This window comes from Pogoniulus pusillus, chromosome Z (genome assembly GCF_015220805.1).
Source record: "Pogoniulus pusillus isolate bPogPus1 chromosome Z, bPogPus1.pri, whole genome shotgun sequence".
NCBI classification, from domain to species: Eukaryota; Metazoa; Chordata; class Aves; order Piciformes; family Lybiidae; genus Pogoniulus; species Pogoniulus pusillus.
In genome coordinates this window covers 89,194,161-89,211,075 of record NC_087309.1, presented here as the reverse complement: position 1 = coordinate 89,211,075, position 16,915 = coordinate 89,194,161, and the positions used below count along the sequence as shown (strand labels likewise).

At 49.6% G+C, this 16,915-nt stretch overlaps 1 protein-coding gene across 4 annotated transcripts in view; it reads left to right on the top strand.

The window, feature by feature from the left end:
• The window catches only part of CTIF (cap binding complex dependent translation initiation factor), a 210,071-nt gene that overhangs the window by 40,841 nt on the left and 152,315 nt on the right, over positions 1-16,915 (top strand). For 3 of the 4 annotated variants that reach the window (XM_064176803.1, XM_064176801.1, XM_064176802.1), the window contains exons 3-4: positions 3,688-3,771; positions 16,391-16,513. In XM_064176803.1, coding sequence (XP_064032873.1) covers positions 3,688-3,771; positions 16,391-16,513 — 207 coding nt within the window. The remainder of the gene's footprint in view (positions 1-3,687; positions 3,772-16,390; positions 16,514-16,915) is intronic. The other variant, XM_064176804.1, reaches the window with a different exon arrangement.

Sequence of the window (16,915 nt, the reverse complement as noted above, 5' to 3'; positions counted from 1 at the left end):
TCCTACATTCCAGCAGATCCACACCTGCTCCTAGCTTGGTGTCATCTGCAAACTTACTGATGCTGGACTCAATGCCCTCGTCCAGATCATCAATAAAGATATTGAACAGGACTGGGCCCAGCACTGATCCTTGGGGAACACCACTAGTGACAGCTGCCAACTGGATGTGGCACCATTCACCACCACTCTCTGAGCTCTGCCATCCAGCCAGTTCTTGATCCAGCACAGAGTGAATCTGTCCAAACCATGAGCTGCCAGCTTGGCTAGGAGCTTCTTGTGGCAGACAGTGTCAAAGGCTTTGCTGAAGTCCAAGTAGACTACATCCACAGCCTCCCCCACATTCACCAGGCGGGTAACCTGATCATAAAAGGAGATCAGGTTGGTGAGGCAGGACCTGCCCTTCCTAAACCCATGCTGGCTGGGCCTGATCCCTTGGCTATCCTGTAGGTGCTTTGTGATGGCACCCAAGATGACCTGTTCCATGACCTTGCCTGGCACTGAGGTCAGGCTCACAGGTCTGTAGTTTTCTGGCTCCTCCTTACGACCCTTCTTGTGTGTGGGAATCACATTGGCTAGCTTCCAGTCTTCAGGGACCTCTCCAGTGAGCCAGGACTGCTGATAAATGATGGAGAGTGGCTTGGCCAGCTCAGCTGCCAGCTCTCTCAGCACCCTAGGGTGGATCCCATCCGGTCCCATGGACTTGTGAGGATCCAAGTGACTCAGCAGATCCCATACTGCTTCCTCATGGATTAGAGGGGGACTGTACTGGTCCCTGACTCCATCCACCACTTCAGGAGTCCAGCTGTCCTGGAGACAACCTGTCCCACTAGTGAAGATTGAGGCAAAGAAGGTGTTAAGCACCTCTGCCTTTTCCTCATCCTTTGTCACTATGTTCCCATCTCTATCTAGTAAGGACTGGAGGTTGTCCTTAGCCCTTCTCTTGCCATTCATATATTTAAAGAAACACTTTTTATTTTCCTTGGCAGCCGTGGCCAGCCTGAGCTCCAAGTGGGCTTTTGCCTCTCTAATTTTTCCTTTACAAGACCTAGCAACCTCCTTGAACTTCTCCTGGGACACCTCCCCTCTTTTCCAAAGGTGATACACTCTCTTTTTAATCTTTAATTCCTTCAGCAGCTCCCTGCCCATCCAGCCTGGCTGCCTCCCTCGTCGGCTCATCTTCCGGCTCAGTGGCACTGCCTGCTCCTGTGCCTTCAGGAGTTCTTTCTTGAATCAGGTCCAACCTTCCTGGACCCCTTTGTTTCTAAGGGCTATTTCCCAAGGAACTTCCTGAATTAGTTCCTTAAATAGGCTGAAGTCTGCCCTTCGGAAGTCCAGCGTGGAGGTTCTGTTGATGCCCCTCCTGGTTTCTCCATGGATTGAAAACTCTATAATTTCATGGTCACTGGACCCCAGGCAGCCTCCAACCACCACATCCCCTACCAGCCCCTCTCTATTTGTGAGCAGCAGGTCAAGCAGGGCTGCCTCCCTGGTAGGCTCACGTAACAGCTGGGATAGGAAGTTGTCTTCCACACATTGCAGAAACCTTCTAGACTGCTTCTTCTCTGCAGTGTTTAAGTCCCAGCAGATGTCTGGTAGGTTAAAGTCGCCCACCAGAACAAGGGCAAGTGATCTTGAGGCAGCCTCCAGTTGCTTAAAGAGTAATGAATCAACCTCTTCTTCCTGGTTGGGTGGTCTGCAACAGACTCCAACCAGTATATCAGCCTTGTTGGCCTTCGCCTTAAGTCTCACCCATAATGACTCAACTTGAACATCTTTGATTTCTACCTCCACGACATCCAGAGCATCCCTAATATACAGAGCCACTCCCCCGCCCTTTCTCCCTTGCCTGTCTCTCCTGAAGAGTCTGTAGCCATTGATTACAGCACACCAATCATGTGAGCTATCCCACCACGTTTCAGTGATGGCGACAATATCATAGTTTTCCTCCAGCACCAGAGCTTCCAGCTCCTCTTGTTTGTTACCCATACTGCGTGCATTAGTGTACATGCACTTCAGCTGGGCTGCTGCTTTTACTCCTAGCTCTAGCCTACCATCCTCAATTCCCTTTGATTTATCTCTGGTGCTGTCATGTTTAACCCCCTCCCCCTTCCATTCTAGTTTAAAGCCCTCTCAACAAGCCCAGCCAGCTTATGTGCCAGGGTCCTTCTCCCCTTCTGTGATAGTTGTGTCCCATCTGCTGATTGCAGACCTGTGGCAAGATGAAGTTCCCCAATATCAAAGAATCCAAAGTTATGTTGGATGCACCAACCTCTGAGCCACTTGTTCATCAAATATGCTTTCCTATTCTTCTCTGTATTCCAGCCTGTGACTAAGGGTATAGATGAAAAGATTACCTGTGCCCCTGCTCCCTCAACTGCTTTCCCCAGTGTCTTAAAGTCCCTTTTGATAGCTTTTAGCCCTCTGTTATTAATCTCATCATTCCCTGCCTGTATAACTAATAAGGGATAGTAATCAGAGGGCTGCACTACAGTAGGCAGCCTCCTAGTAACATCCCTGACCCGGGCTCCAGGGAGGCAGTAGAGCTCCCTGTGGAAGGGGTCTGGCCGGCATATGGGGCCCTCTGTTCCCTGCAGAAGGGAATCACCAATAACAATTACCCTCCTCTTTTTCTTCTGGGTACTTGTTCTGATGCGAGGGGGCAACTGATTTGTCTCAGTTGCCCTCCCAGCCGGTGATGCTTCTGCCTGCTCCAGGATCACCTCATCCTCAACCTCTAGTGCCCTATATCTGTTATGTAAGGGCAGCTGGGGATGTGAAGATGGCTGGAAGGGTTTTCCCTTGCCCCTTCTGGCAGGCACCTGCATCCATTCTTCTTGGTTGCTCTGTTCGTCTCCCTCTGGCAAGGGGGACTGCAGAGCATGTTGCTCTTTTGTACCTTCCCTTTCAGCCTTCAGTCGTTCCACCTCTCCCTTGAGTTCAGCCACCAGGTTAAGCAGACAATCAATCTGCTCACACCCAATGCAGCCATTGCCTGTGTCGAGTGCCAGGCTCCAGCACTCCTCACATCCAGACGTCTGGACGCCTGCACTCCTACAGGTGGGCTCTGTTTGGGTGCCCACAGTTTTACAAGTATTATACAGCTTGGACCTAGTTCGAACCATGTCTGCTATCCTGAAGGTCCGCTGCGAGTTGTTAGGTGTGGTGGGTTGGTTGGTTTGTTTGTTTTTTTTTACCAGCTGCGCGCGCTGCGCTGCGCTCAGCAGAGATAGGCTAGCTCCTCGTTTAAATGTGCCGCTCGCCAGGCACCGCCCTCTGACTCACCTTCCTGCGAGCACTTAGCGCCTGCTTGCCGCTCCCTCCCTCCCTCTGGGCTCCTCAGATCGAGAGAGCCTCAAGAAAAGAGGAGAAAAAAGGCTGCGAGAAAGCGCGTTTCAGCTGAGCTAGCCTGGGTCCTGCTCTCTTGCCGAACCAGGCTTGGTGATGTGTTCTGTTGTAAAGCATCATGTCAGGTGCCCTCCTGCAATCGTTGCTGCATCTCCACACTGCTCACCATTGGTGGATTTCGAAGCCAAAGCTTTTGGGATCATACTCAGAAAGGGGGATGGCAGCACACATACTGTGGTGCCTGTGACTGAATGGTGTTTGCTGTGCCCTGGGCACTGACACAGCAGTTTTTCCCAGCCCAGCTATTATTTGACACAATCCCTTTTTTCATCCTTTCTGCAGTGGACGGCGGATTGTAACGAGCAGCTGGATGGCAGCTGTTCCCCATCCCAAGGGAAAGGCTCCTCATCTCATGAACAAAATCAGGTAGGGATCCTGCCTGACTCTTCCTCCCTAAACCTTTGCTTTTGTTCTTGTACTACATCATCGGAGTGTGGGTCATGCTTGTTCTGCCAGCTTTTCTTCTGCTGTAGAAAGGGAGATGTGTGCTCACATCCCAAAAGTCAGTCTGGCCAAAACTATGGGAGATGGGCAGCATTCCAGTGTGCAGATGGGTGCTTTGGCCAGGAGCTTCCTGCTCTGCAGTATGGGGGGCAAAAAATACAGGGTATGCTAATCACTGCTGTAGAGCTTGTTCTTGTCACCTGTGTTAGGGACCTATTTGGAGAATCAGAGTTGACTTGGAAGTAGGAGATGCAGCTGTGGGGAGGGATCTTTGTGTAGCTGTGCTTCTTGAGTATGTGCTGCAGCATGAGAAGGGTGTTGCAGGGAAGGTGTCGCAGCTGAGAGGGTCACCTGGGAGAAGAAGCAAAACTGAACGTGCTGAGAGCTTGTGTAGGGTTTGCAATGACTGAAGCCAGGTGTGATTTGGTTTTGATAGTTGTGCATGGCATGAACTTCAGTTTACCATCTGACACTACCAGCTGGCATCACTGGAGGTGGCTGTCCCTCCTCTGTGTGAGTGTTGGCATGGGAGAGGATGGGCAAGGGAGGAGGCCTGGATTTGACTTCTGTCAGTAGGTTGGGGAGCTGCTGTGCCACCATGAGACCATTAGCTCTCTAAAAACAACATTTGCCCATAATGATATGAGAGCCAAGTGCATGAAGGAAAGGGTGAAGCAGCATTAACAGTTGATGTGGGTGATAGATGTCCCTTCTTGAGAATGGGCTTTAGGTTGGTGCTTCTGATACTCCTACTCTCCTGAGTAGAAGCATAGAATAGTTTGGATTGGAAGGAACTTTCAAAATTCATCTAGTCCTACCTTCCTGCAGTCAGCAGAGACGTCTACAACTAGAGCAGGTTGCTCACAACCTCAGACAACTTCACCTGGTTTCTGCCTCCTTTCTGGGAAACCTAGACCAGTTTCTCACCACCCTAAGTGTCAAACATTTCTTCCTTTTCTCCACTCTGAATCTACTTCAAACCATCACCCCTTGTCCTCTTACAGCAGGCCCTGAGAAGAAGTCTGTCACCAGCTTTCTTGGAGGCCCTTTGAAGCACTGAAACAGAAGGTCTACCTGAAGCCTTCTTTTCTGCATGCTGAATGAGACCAACTCTCTCAGCCTGGCCTCCCAGCAGAGCTCTTCCAGCCCTGATGGCATTACTGTGGCCTCCTCTGGCCCTGTCTGTGCTGTGCTGAGGACTCCAGAGCTGTTCCCATCACTGCAAGGGGAGGGCTCAGCAGAGCATAGCAGAGGGGCAGAATCCCTTCCCTGCCCCTGCTGCCCACACTGCTGGGGATCACCCCAGGACAGGGCTGGCTTTGATCTGGCAGCGCTCAGTGCCAGCTCATGTCCAGCTTTGCACCCACCAGCATCCTCAAGTCCTTCTCCTTAAGGCTGCTCTCCAGCCCTTCATTGCCCAGCCTGTGTAGGTACCAGACGTTGCTCATGTGCAGGACCTTTCACTTGGCTTTGTTGAATCACATGAGGTTCACATGGCCCACTTCTCAAGTTTGTCTAGATCCCTCTGGATGGATGCTGCCCCTCAGGTGTCCCAGTCACACTACTGACTGTTGTGTCATCTGCCAACTTGCTGAGGGTGCTTACTGTGTCATTGACGTCCTTCTAGGTATGGAAGGAAGAAGCCTGGGAGCCCCTTGCAGGGTGGCACACTAGCCCACGCTGGTTTGCATCCAGAGCCATGCTAGAAGCTGCTGGGCTGCAGGATGAGAGCTCATACATCTCCTTCCTGCCATCTACCTAGACACAAGGGTGGTAGGTGCATCTCTCCAAGCACCCGTACAGAACAGAGGGAAGGTCTGCTCATGTAGGAAGGTGTGTGCTGTAGAGAGGAAGCTCTGAAGGTGGCAGACAGAATTGTGCATTTAATTTACTCCAGCCTTGATCCACTCTGAAAGATTCAGCAGCCAAACCCTGGCTGGGTTGCCATCTATTTGGAATTCAGCTGGGATCTGCTGAGCCTCCTGGGGCTGCTGAGGGTGTTTGCAGAACTGGGTATTTTCCCTGATGAAGAAAGTGCCAAAGGCTCAGCTGATGGGCCAGTCTCTGGTGGGTGCCAGAGGAGGCTGTGGATGCCACATGCAGATGATGCTTTCCTGACTCAAATCAACACTAACATCATCCATCTACCTTGTGCCATGCTCTCTTTTGTTCCAGTTCTGGGTTTCTTGTCTAGTTGGGGTTTTTTTTGGTGGTTTTTCTTTGGTTTTGTTTGTTTGTTTTGTTTGTTTCCTAGGCATAAAACATCTTTGATCTCCTCCAGCACAGAGCTTATTTTCTACATACAAATAACATTCACCCATGCCCAAGCTTTTTTCCCTGTGTTTGGGCTCTCTCCCAGGCTGCAGAGGAGCTGGTATTTACCTCTCTCCATGTCTTTTAACAGAAAGTAACAAATTTTCCTTGGCACCAAGGAAGTGCTGCAAGCTGTTATTCTTCTGGCCAGGCAGGTGTTGCTACTGCTGCTACTGGGAGACATGTAAAACGCTGCTGGTGAGGAACTGGGTTCAGCTTGTGACTGAAATCCACTTAATTATCCTGGCTGTTGGTTTTTCACTGGTGGCTTTAAACGTTACTAAAATGTTTGTCTTGAATGTAAATTGCTCAGTCACTCTCCAAACCTGCTGAGGAGAAAAGATGGATTACTATTTCCCAGGCACTATTTGGGGCTTTTTTCCCCCTTTTTTTTTAAACTGCAGTTTTCAAAGGCTTGGTTGGAAAATCAAACTCCTGTTTTGCCCATGTAATTTCTAGATGAGATTTCTGCATTGCCGATCATTCAATACCCAACTCCTCTTAATGTGGACATTACTGGATGTGGGATTTCTACTGGCTGCAGCTGCTGTGAGAATGTGGGTTGTGGGTGACCATGATGTGCCTCACACAGTTCTAACCTGTTGATCAGAAAGGGCATTTATATGGAAATCCAGGTTAGTCACAGAATCCCAGCATGGTGGGGCTTGGAAGGGACATCTGGGGATCATTCAGTCCAAACCCCGTACTAAAGCAGGGGCACCCATAGCAGCTTGACCAGGATCACCATGTCCAGGTGTATTTGGAAGCTCTCCATAGAAGGAGACTCCATAAGGTCTCTGGGCAACCTGCTCCAGGCCTCCAGCACCCTCACAGCAAAGGTTTTTCTCCTACTATTCAGGTGGAACCTTCTGCGTGCCAGTTTATGCCACTTGTCCTATCACTGGAAAGAGCCCAGCCCCATCCTCTTGCCCCCCACCTTTTATCTCTGAGCATTGTTCATATCTTCTCTCAGCCTGCTCTTCTCCAGGCTGAACAGCCCCAGGTCTTTCAGCCTTTCCTCCTCACAGAAATGTTCCAATTCTCTCACCAGCCTGACTGCTCATGTATTGGATGGGTGGGTGCTTTGCTGGGTTAAGACCTGTCTGGAAGGCTGGGTCTGGAGAGTGGTGGGGAGTGGAGTTAAGTCTAGTTAGCAGCCAGTCACAAGCGGTATTCCCCAGGGCTCAGTGCTGGGGCCAGTTCTGTTTAGTGCTTCTATCAGTGATCTGGGCAAGGGGATGGTCGCTAACCCCAGTAAGCCTGCAGACAGTGGCAAGATGGGCAGGAGTGTTGATCTGCTGGAGGCTGGGGAGAGTATAGAGGGCAATCTGGACAGGCTGGATCCATGGACTGAGGTCAGCCAGGTGAGATTCAACAAGGTCAAGTGCCATGTCCAGCACCTGAGTCACAACAAACTCCTGCAGTGCTCCAGGCTTGGCACAGGGTGGCTGGAAACTGCCCATCAGAAGAGGACCTGAGGGTGCTGGTTCACAGCCTGATGAAGATGAGCCAGTAGTGTGCCCAGATGACCAAGAAAGTCAACAGTATCCTGGCCTGGATCAGCAACAGTGTGGCCAGCAGGAGCAGGGCATTGATCATGCCCCTGTAAGCAGCACTGTGAAGACCACACCTCAAATCTTGGGTTCAGTTTTGGGCCCCCTCAGTACAAGCACACTGAGAGGCTGGAGCATGTCCAGAGAAGGGTAGCAAAGCTGGTGAAGTGTCTGGAGGACAGGGCTAGTGAGGACCAACTGAAGGACCTGAGTTTGTTTTTAACCTGGAGAAAACAAGCCTGATTGGAGACGTTTTGGCTTTCTGCAGCTCCCTAAAAGGAGGTTGGAGGCAGATGGAGGTTGGTTTCTTCTCTCTGGCGTCAGGTGATAGAATGAGAGGAAATGGCCTGAAATTGTGTCAGGGGGGATTTAAGTTGGAGCTTAGGAAAAATTTATTTCCTGCAAGAGTGGTCAGGCATTGGAACAGGCTGCCCAGGAAGGTTGTGGAATCACCATCCCTGGAGATGTTCAGGAAATGTGTGGCCATGGAACTTCGGGATGTGGTTTAATGGCAGTGCTGGTGTTAGCTCGATAGTTGGACTCCTGATCTTAGAGCTCTTTGCCAAACAAAACATTGCTATGTTTTTTTTTATCATCTTCATGGGCCTCTGATGGGCTCTTTCCAGTAGTTCCATATCTGTCTTGTAGTACGAAATGCAGATATGGCCTAACTAGGGCAGAGGGGGAGGACAACCTCCCTCGACCTGCTGGCCATGCTCTCCTGCCTGCACCCCAGGATACCATTGCCCTTCTTGGTCATAAGGGCACATTGTCGTCTCACAGTAAACTTGTCCACCAGCTCTAGCTCTCCCTGTTCTTCTCCACAGAACAGCTTTCCAGCAGCTTATCCCCTCACCTATCCTGTGCAGGGGGTTATTCCTCCCCAGGTGCACGACCATACACATGCCCCAGCTGGGAGGATGCTGGAGGCCTGGAGGTGTCCTTCTCTGGAGAGCTTCCAACCTCACCTGGACAATGTGGTCCTGGGAAACCTGCTTAGCAGGAAGGTTGAACTGGTTCATCTTCCAATCCCCACCGTGCTGTGATTCTGTGAATTACCTCTGTAAATCAGAGAAGTTTAGTTAATGAAGTTATTTTAAATCTTTTTATGTTTGGATTTTTTTTTTCTGAGAAGACCCAGTGGGAAGGTTTTATGTAATCCTTTATTTTCATTCCCCTTGCAAGGCTGTTGCAAGGAGGAAGCTCTTTGATATATTTGGGAGAGGAATTTATTAAGGAAAAGACTTCTGATTTGGTGTGTGTTTAGAGAGCCAGAGGAGCTTTGGTACATGAAAAGCCCTGGCAGCATCTCCATCCCAGGCTTCCCTTACGAACAGAAACCAGGGTCACCCTGAGGGTTTGTCTCATTTCTCCAGGCGACGGATGAGGGAGAGCTGGAAATCCTCCTTCCTGGCCAAGCCCATTCCTTTCCCCATGCTGTCTGGCTGTCACCCACCATCACCATGCAAAAGCCTGTGTGGTTGTCAGGACATGGGACTGTAGTTCCTCTTACTGCTTATTTAAATGTCTTTCCTTGTCCCATCAGGTGCAGCAGGGACTTGTATGGTGGGAGACCTTAGAGGCTTCTCTGGTTGATGTTCATGTTGCTTATCTACTGAGCATTGAAGCAGTAGGTAGGGTGTGTGTATCACATCTGGATTATCTTGCACCCTACTGCTAGCCTTCTGCTGGTAGCTCCTCCAGCTGGCAGCTTCTCCACGTGGTGGAGGAGATGACTTGGTTTGCTTTTCCGCTGAGCCAGTAAACACAGTAGCATGCTTGTGGCAGGCAGAGGTGGTGGGTTTCTACTCTTGCATGTTGCTTTAAGGTAATTAGCTGTCTGTTGATTAGGTCAAGAGCATCCCAAGGGTTCTACCATCAAGTTAACAACACAAAATACCGAATGTGCTGTGCTGTTTGGTAGTATGGGGATGTAGGAGGGTTTGCAGGGACTCTGTGTGGCTGTCACCAAGCCTGCTAAAGGATGTCCAAGCTCAAACCCTGCTGGTATGGAAAGCATGAGAAGATCCCACAAAATCAGATGTAATATTGTATGAAACTTTATCTCTGATGCCTCTGTGACTAAAACAAGCACCAAAGTGCCAAAACATTTCCAGGCAGGAGATGTTTCACATCGTGAGAACTCGGCCCATCTGCAGGGGACGTCTGAACTTCCTGCCTCTGGAGAAGTGCAGCCCAGGGCATTGTCTTCAACTGCTGGGCACAGGGTGGGAGTAGAGCAGGCTTGTTTAAACCTATCGTGTCCCTCTGTAATGTGTCTCACCTGAACCTCAAAACCTCATTTGATGATGACACAGGACAAGAGGCACCAGGCACAAATTGGAACCCAGGAAGTTCTGTATGAACAGGAGGGAAACCTCTTCTGTGAGGGTGCTGGAACCCTGGAGGAGGCTGCCCAGAGAAGTTGTGGTGCCTGCTTGTCTGGAGAGATTCCAAACCCACCTGGAGATTGTGATTCTGGGCAAGCTGCTGTGGCTTCTTCTTCTTCAGCAGGGGCATTGGACTGGATGGTCTCCAGAGGACCCTTCCAACCCCTGCCATTTGGTGGTTCTGTGATTCTTGGCTCTGGATCTGAAGCAGAGTGGTTTTCTTGCTCAGCAAAATGCAAGAGATCACCCTGGGAGCTGGCTGCAGCTCTCTACCTTGCCAGCCCCACGTATATCATAGAGCAGGGACAATTTGCACACTAAATTAAGTTGAGGTTGGCCACAACGCTGAAGACCTGTTAGGACAAGTGGGTGCTGTCAGATGCTGCTGCAGTTGCCATTGTCTCGTTTCCACAGGGAAAAGTGAAATACAGGGAGCTATTTTGAGGCATTGCCAGTGAATACAAGTTGGTGTAGCCCTGCCTGAGAGGAGAAGGAATGAAGCCTTGAAGTGGGGTGACCTGCCCATGATCAAAGAGCAGCTCTGAGAAACCAAATGGTTTTCTGCCCGTCACTGCTGGGTGTCACTCCCTCTGTGATGGATGCAGCCCTCTTCAATTATGGTTGGAGAGGACTGCTGAGAAAGTCCTTTAGGTGTAATATACAGATCCAGCTTTCCCTGGGACTTCTGTTCAGGATGCACCTTGTGAAGCAGCACTGCACGTCTGGAAGCAGACACCTGCTGGAGTGTCTGAAGACCTAGGAGTGGAGTCTTCACTGCTTTGCAGCCTGGTTTAGGGGAATTGGTGCTGCTTACCAAAGATGACAGAATGATAGAATGTTTTGAGTCGGAAGGGAACTGAAGAATCACTTGCCTCCACCCCCCACTGGTGAGCAGGGACATTTCAACAACATTAGGTTGCTCCAAACCAGATAGACCCTGGCCTTGAACATTTAAAGGAACAGGACACCCACAACATTGGGTGAATGCCTGGAAACCTTTTAGTTAAAGGGTGAGCTGCTGGTAAGCAGCTCTGTGGAGAGGGACCTAGAAGTGTTACTGGACAGCAAGATCACCATGAGCTGTCAATGTGCTCCTGTGGCCAAAAAAGCCAGTGGTCTCCTGGACTGCTTTAACAAGAACGTGGCCAAGAGGTTGAGGATTGAGAGTTCTCCTTCCCCTTTGCTCAATCCTGATGAGGCCCCAGCTTGAGAGACAGAAGGTACTACTGGAGAGACTCCAGTGAGGACTCCGAAGATGCTGAGAGTCCTGGAGCTCCTCTGTGAGGAAGAAAGACTGGGAGCCCTGGGAGTGTTGATCCTGGAGAAGAGCAGCCCCAGAGGGGATCTGATCAATGTTCAGCAAGGGTTGGGGCCATATTCTTCTCAGTATTACTAAGTGGCAGGACAAGTGGTAATGGTCACACATTAGAACCCAGGAAGTTCCATCTGAGTGTGAGGAGAAACTTTGTTGTTGTGAGGGTGCTGGAGGCCTGGAGCAGGCTGCCCAGAGACCTTGTGAAGTCTCCTTCTCTGGAGAGCTTCCAAATCTACCTGGACATGGTGATCCTGGTCAAGCTGCTATGGGTGCCCGTGCTTTAGTAAGGGATTTGGACTGAATGATCTCCAGAGGTGCCTTCCAAGTGTTCTGTGATTCTGTGTTGTCATTTCTTGCCCATGCTTTGGGGGTAGTTCTTTCCTCTTGATGCAGATGGGGTTTTCAGCCTTGCAGTGCAGCAGCAGAATGGGATAACTCTTGAGCTGGCACAGGTGAGGGGATTCATTATGCCACGCCACAGCAAGGGAGCTGAGAAGGTGACAGTCACAGTGTGATCGACACATCTGATTGCTGCTCATGAAAATGCAAGTGTTGGGTGTGACAGCTCCCCTCCCAGGGAGGCAGCTTGGCACTGCTGATCTCCACAATCCTCACTCTTCCCGATGGGCTGCACAGCTTGGCCAGCAGGATTAGCATGCGTCAGAAAAACTGCTGGGAATCAGTCTCTGGAGGGTCTGATGTTTCCCTCCAAGCATCAAAGTGTGGCTTGGGGGTCCCATCTTCTGGTGAATACAGACCATGAATTTGGGTGGAGGAGCCCAAACAAAAGCTGGGAACAAGAGTTCAGTGGTGGTTTTGGGATGTTAGTAGAGCTAGTAGGAGAGTCTTGGTCTTTTGAGGGTACAGCAGAGACTAAGGGGCTGGATGATGGGGGATTGGCTTGGTGGGTGTCAAGGGCATGGGGTGGAAAACTTCATGCCATTTTAACTGTTCCTTCAGCCTTTGTTAAAGCTGTGGCTGAATCCATTCTTGACATGATGAATGAATTTAGCAAGAGAGATATGTTGGTGGCCATGCTGTGGAGTGGAGAGTGAGCAGTGTTGTGCCCTCACCACCATGGAGCTTTGGCTCTCAGCTGACATCCAGCTTCCAAATCCCGTGGATTTGGGATGGGTTTTTAATGATCGTTACAATCGTGCTGGTGGAATGCTTCTGATACTCAGTTGGTGTATTTTAGGAAGTGATGATTACCTCTCCTGCGCCTCCAGCGTCACCCATGAGGTCACTGTGAGTTTCCCTGCTCCTGCAGAAAGGAAGTCTGCAAAGATGGCTATGTTTTAGCACGAAATTGCTTTGTTAGAGGGCACAAAGCCAGCAGAGATGCCTGGAAGAGTTACTTGCGGACTCACTGCTATTCTGGAGGTTTGAATCCCTGTCAGTAAAGGAGCAGAAAAAGTTGTTTTCCTTTGGCAGTTAGTCAGAAATTGAGGTAAGATGCTGAGCATGGCTGTGCTGGTGAGTTTGACCGTGAGTTTTAGTAGGCCTTACTCAGTTGGCCTTTTCAGCTTCTACAGCATTCTAAACTACCAGCTACAAAGGAGGTTGTAGCAAGGTAGGAGTTAGTCTCACCTCCCAAGGAAGAAGTGACAGGACAAGAGGAAAAAGCCTCAAGTTGTACCAGGGAAAGTTTCGTTTGGGCATGAGGAACAACTTCTTCACTGAAAGGGTTTTCAAGTCCTAGAAGAGACTGCTTAGGACAGTGATGAGGTCCTCATCCTTGGAGAAGTTTCAAAGCCATGCATGTATGCTGCTGAGGGACAAGGGTTATAGAACTGTAGAGTCACAGAATGATTTAGGCTCCAAGAGACATCAAGGATCATCTAGTTCCAGCCCTTCGCCATAGGCAGGGACACCTCCCGCTGGAACAGGTAAGTGATGGACTTAGCAGTGCTGGGTTAACTGTTGGACATGATGATCTTAAATGTAAAGGGCATCAAGGAGGGAGAAGTCTCCAGACCATGAAGCAGAGCCAGGAGACAAGGTAGTTTAGTGAAAGTGTGCCTCTGTTTTTTATTTAGCTGGTTCATGTCACATCCATTTGTCTCGGTGAGTTGAACATTGATGTGTGGTGGTAGAAACCCTGTTTCTCACAAGGGTGTAACCAGCCATATTTCTGGAATCTAAATAACCTCAAGTGGTCTGCAGGAAACCACAACCAGAAATTTAGTCCACTGGATGTAATCAGATGGTGATATTTGTTTTGAGTGGGCCCTTCAGGTGAAGGGTGCCTACGGTGGCAAGATCTCATTTGACACAGAATGTTTTTATACATGGATAAAGAAGATGTTCAGTGTGTAGGGTACAGTAAACTGATAATGAATCCTTCTCTCTTGAAGGTTCCATTTCTTCCAACCATCTTTTCATTTGGTGCAACTCTTTCCCACTTCAAATGAGATGTTTCCCTCTTCTCAGGAGGCCTGCAAGAATGACTTTTCCCTAGGGTTTCCCAAGTGGCATCAGTCACGTTTTTTTCCCCACTCTATGCCAATTTAAACTTTGTGCCACTTGGTATTTCGCAGCTACCAGGAGATTCAAGCCATGGTGTGATGAGGAGGGAGGAAAGTGCTTTTTGCTGTTGTTGTGGTGGGAATAGCCACAATCTCTTAAATCTCAACTATATACAGCCTTAAACCAAGCTGACCTCTCCTTCTGAAGTCAGTGCTGATTTTAGGTTATAGCAACCACAGTTGTGATATCACAGCTTAGTTTGGGTTGGAAAGGACCTTTTAAGGGCATCTAGTTCACACTCTCTGCAGTCATCAAGGTTAACCCCACGTGCACATACAGGCTGGGTGCAGGATAGGTTGAGAATAGCTTTGAAGAAAGAGATTTGGTAGTGTTGGTTGCTGAAAAGCTCCCCAGGAGTCAGTAGTGCCCTCACGCAGCCCAGAAGGAAGCTTTGTGCTGGACTGCACAAGATTCTGGCTCTTGACTATGTTCTGCTGAGACCCCCACCTCTGATCTTGTCTCCACTGCTGATGTCCCTGGCAGAAGAAGGAAACAGCTGCTGGAGTGAGTGCAGAGAAGTACCACAAAAATGGCTGAAGGGCTGGAGCACCTTTGCTGTGAGGATATGCTGAGAGAGCTGGGGCTGTTCAGCCTGGAGAAGAGAAGGCTCCAGGAGAACCTTACAGCTGCCTTCCAATAGCTGAAGAAATCCTGCAGGAGGGCCGCAGCAGTACTTTTCAAGAGAGTGTGTAGAGACAGGAGAAGGGGGAATGGTTTGAAGCTGAAGGAGAGCAGGGTTAGATTGGAGCTTAGGAAGAAGTTCTTCATTATGAGGGTGGTGAGACTCTGGAATAGGCTCCCAGAGAGGTTGTGAATGTCTCCTCCTTGGGGTGTTCAAGGCCAAGCTGGATGAGGCCTTGAGTAGCCAAGTCTAGTTGAGGCTCCATGGCAGGCAAATTGGGGTGAATGATGTCTGAGGTCCCTTCCAGTGTAAGCCATTCTATGATCTGCAACTAAAGCAAGTTGCTCAGTGCCCCAAGCAACCTCACTGGGAATGGTTCCAGGTAGGAGGTATCTACCACACCTCTTGGCAACCTGGAACTGTGTCTGAGCACCCCCATTACAACCTGGAACTGTGTCTGAGCACCCCCATTACAAGTCCAGTCTAATTCTGCACTTCGAGCTTGTTTGAGGTTGAGGATGCAGAACATGTAGCTGGGCTAGCACAGAAAAACAGTACTGATGGGTTTTGCTTCCAGCCCCTGGTGTTGGGTGAGTACTGAGATGTTTCACAGGTGCTAGGGTCTGCCCTGTACCACTGGATAGCATTCACCTACTATGGTTTCTCTCTGCCCCATCCAACCCAGGTGGCAGTGATGGAGCTGGGACTTGCTCTGTACCCCCAACTTAATGACCTGGAGTTGGTTGTTGTGCAGAGAGGAGTTCATGCCTTGCTTTGCTAGTGTGTGCTTTCAGCTCTCGCAGGCCAAGGTGGCTCTACCCTTGTCTTAGCCTGTGGCAGTGTCTGCAGGGACTCAAGGGGATGTCTGAGACATGATCGCATCTCACAGGAAACCCTCACAGAAGCCTGAGATGTGTTAGCTCTCACACCAGTCCCAAGACTCTCTCTTGTATTTCCCAGGTTTTCAGAGTACTTGCAAGAGTTGAATATTCTGCACTCTGTGATTTCATGTTTTTTTAATCATCTTAGGTCACTTCAAAGGTCTAAGCAAAGCGTTTGGAGCAATTATGTTGACAATAATCCAGCTTCCTTCCCCAGGCACCTTGTGGGATGCTTGGGTAGATAGGACTGGTTGAGTGAGTTATTCTGGTTTTCAGATGACTCATCATGCTCTGAGGGCTGCTGGCTGAATGAGAAACCTGCTGGTTTCTTGACAGCTGAACAAGCGTTGAGAGAAGAAAAGAGAACAGTGAGGCCAGCTCCCTGATAGGCAAAAACAGTATTTGTGTAATGTTTCTCTTGATGAACTCCCGAGTGTCCTCAGATAGGTGAAGTCCAGCAGTGGACTAAGGGGAGGGAAAAACTGACTTGGTTTTGGGAGATAGAATAGAATAGAACTACTTCAATTGGAATCTACCTACAATGATCACCTAGTCCAACTCCCTGACCACTCCAGAGTGGACCAAAAGTTAAAGCATTCTTTTTAAAGCCATTGTCAAATACCCTCGAGCAGTTTCAGAGGACGTAAAGGTTGCCGAGGATACATGATCAGTCCTCATGAAGGTAGAGGATTATAGACTAGGCATACTAAAAACAAATCTCTTCCTTGAAACCTCCTACAATGTCATCCCTTTGCAGAGTGTGACCAGAACATGCTAAAGGACTCCAAGAACCCCCCCCTATATGAGGGTGTTGGGCATGGGTATGGTTTAGTAGGTGTTTACACTTGCGGTCTGGTAGCCATTGCTCTCCTGGCTCATCAGGTCAGTGGTTTTTGTGGTGTTGCCCTTGACTAAAGCAAGCTGTTTGTTGTTTCCAGGAAGTGTGGGATCACAGCAGCAGTGGGAGCACAGGATCCCGGCCGGGGTCAGGGTCCGGGCATGGGTCTGGATCCAGGTCTGGCAGCCACGGGAGAAGCAGCCAGTTGAGGCAATCAACCAAGGTATTCCTGGTAGTGATGTGGTGAAGTTGTGTCCTTTGCTTGCTGTTGATCAGAGGCATCCCCCTCGTGATATGTCTTGTGTGTGTGCCTACACACAGAGTGTGCACGCGTGTCGGCTGTGAAGGACACCTGAGACCTACTTAATTCACACACGATGTGTAGCCTGCCTCCTGAGGGCTGTGGCTGTCCTTTAGCCTCAAGGAGTCTCTTGAGATGGGCAGAGTGCCATAATATTGGGAAAGAAGACCTTAGTCATCTGGTGTAGTGCAAAGGAAATTAGATTTTTTTTCTTTGTGTGCAGTCTCAGAGTGTTTTAATTGTTGGGCATTAAGAGATGCCTGTAATTGTTTTCTGGCAAGTCTGCTGATGTGACAGTGGACACCACATAGGTGGTGTGAAATG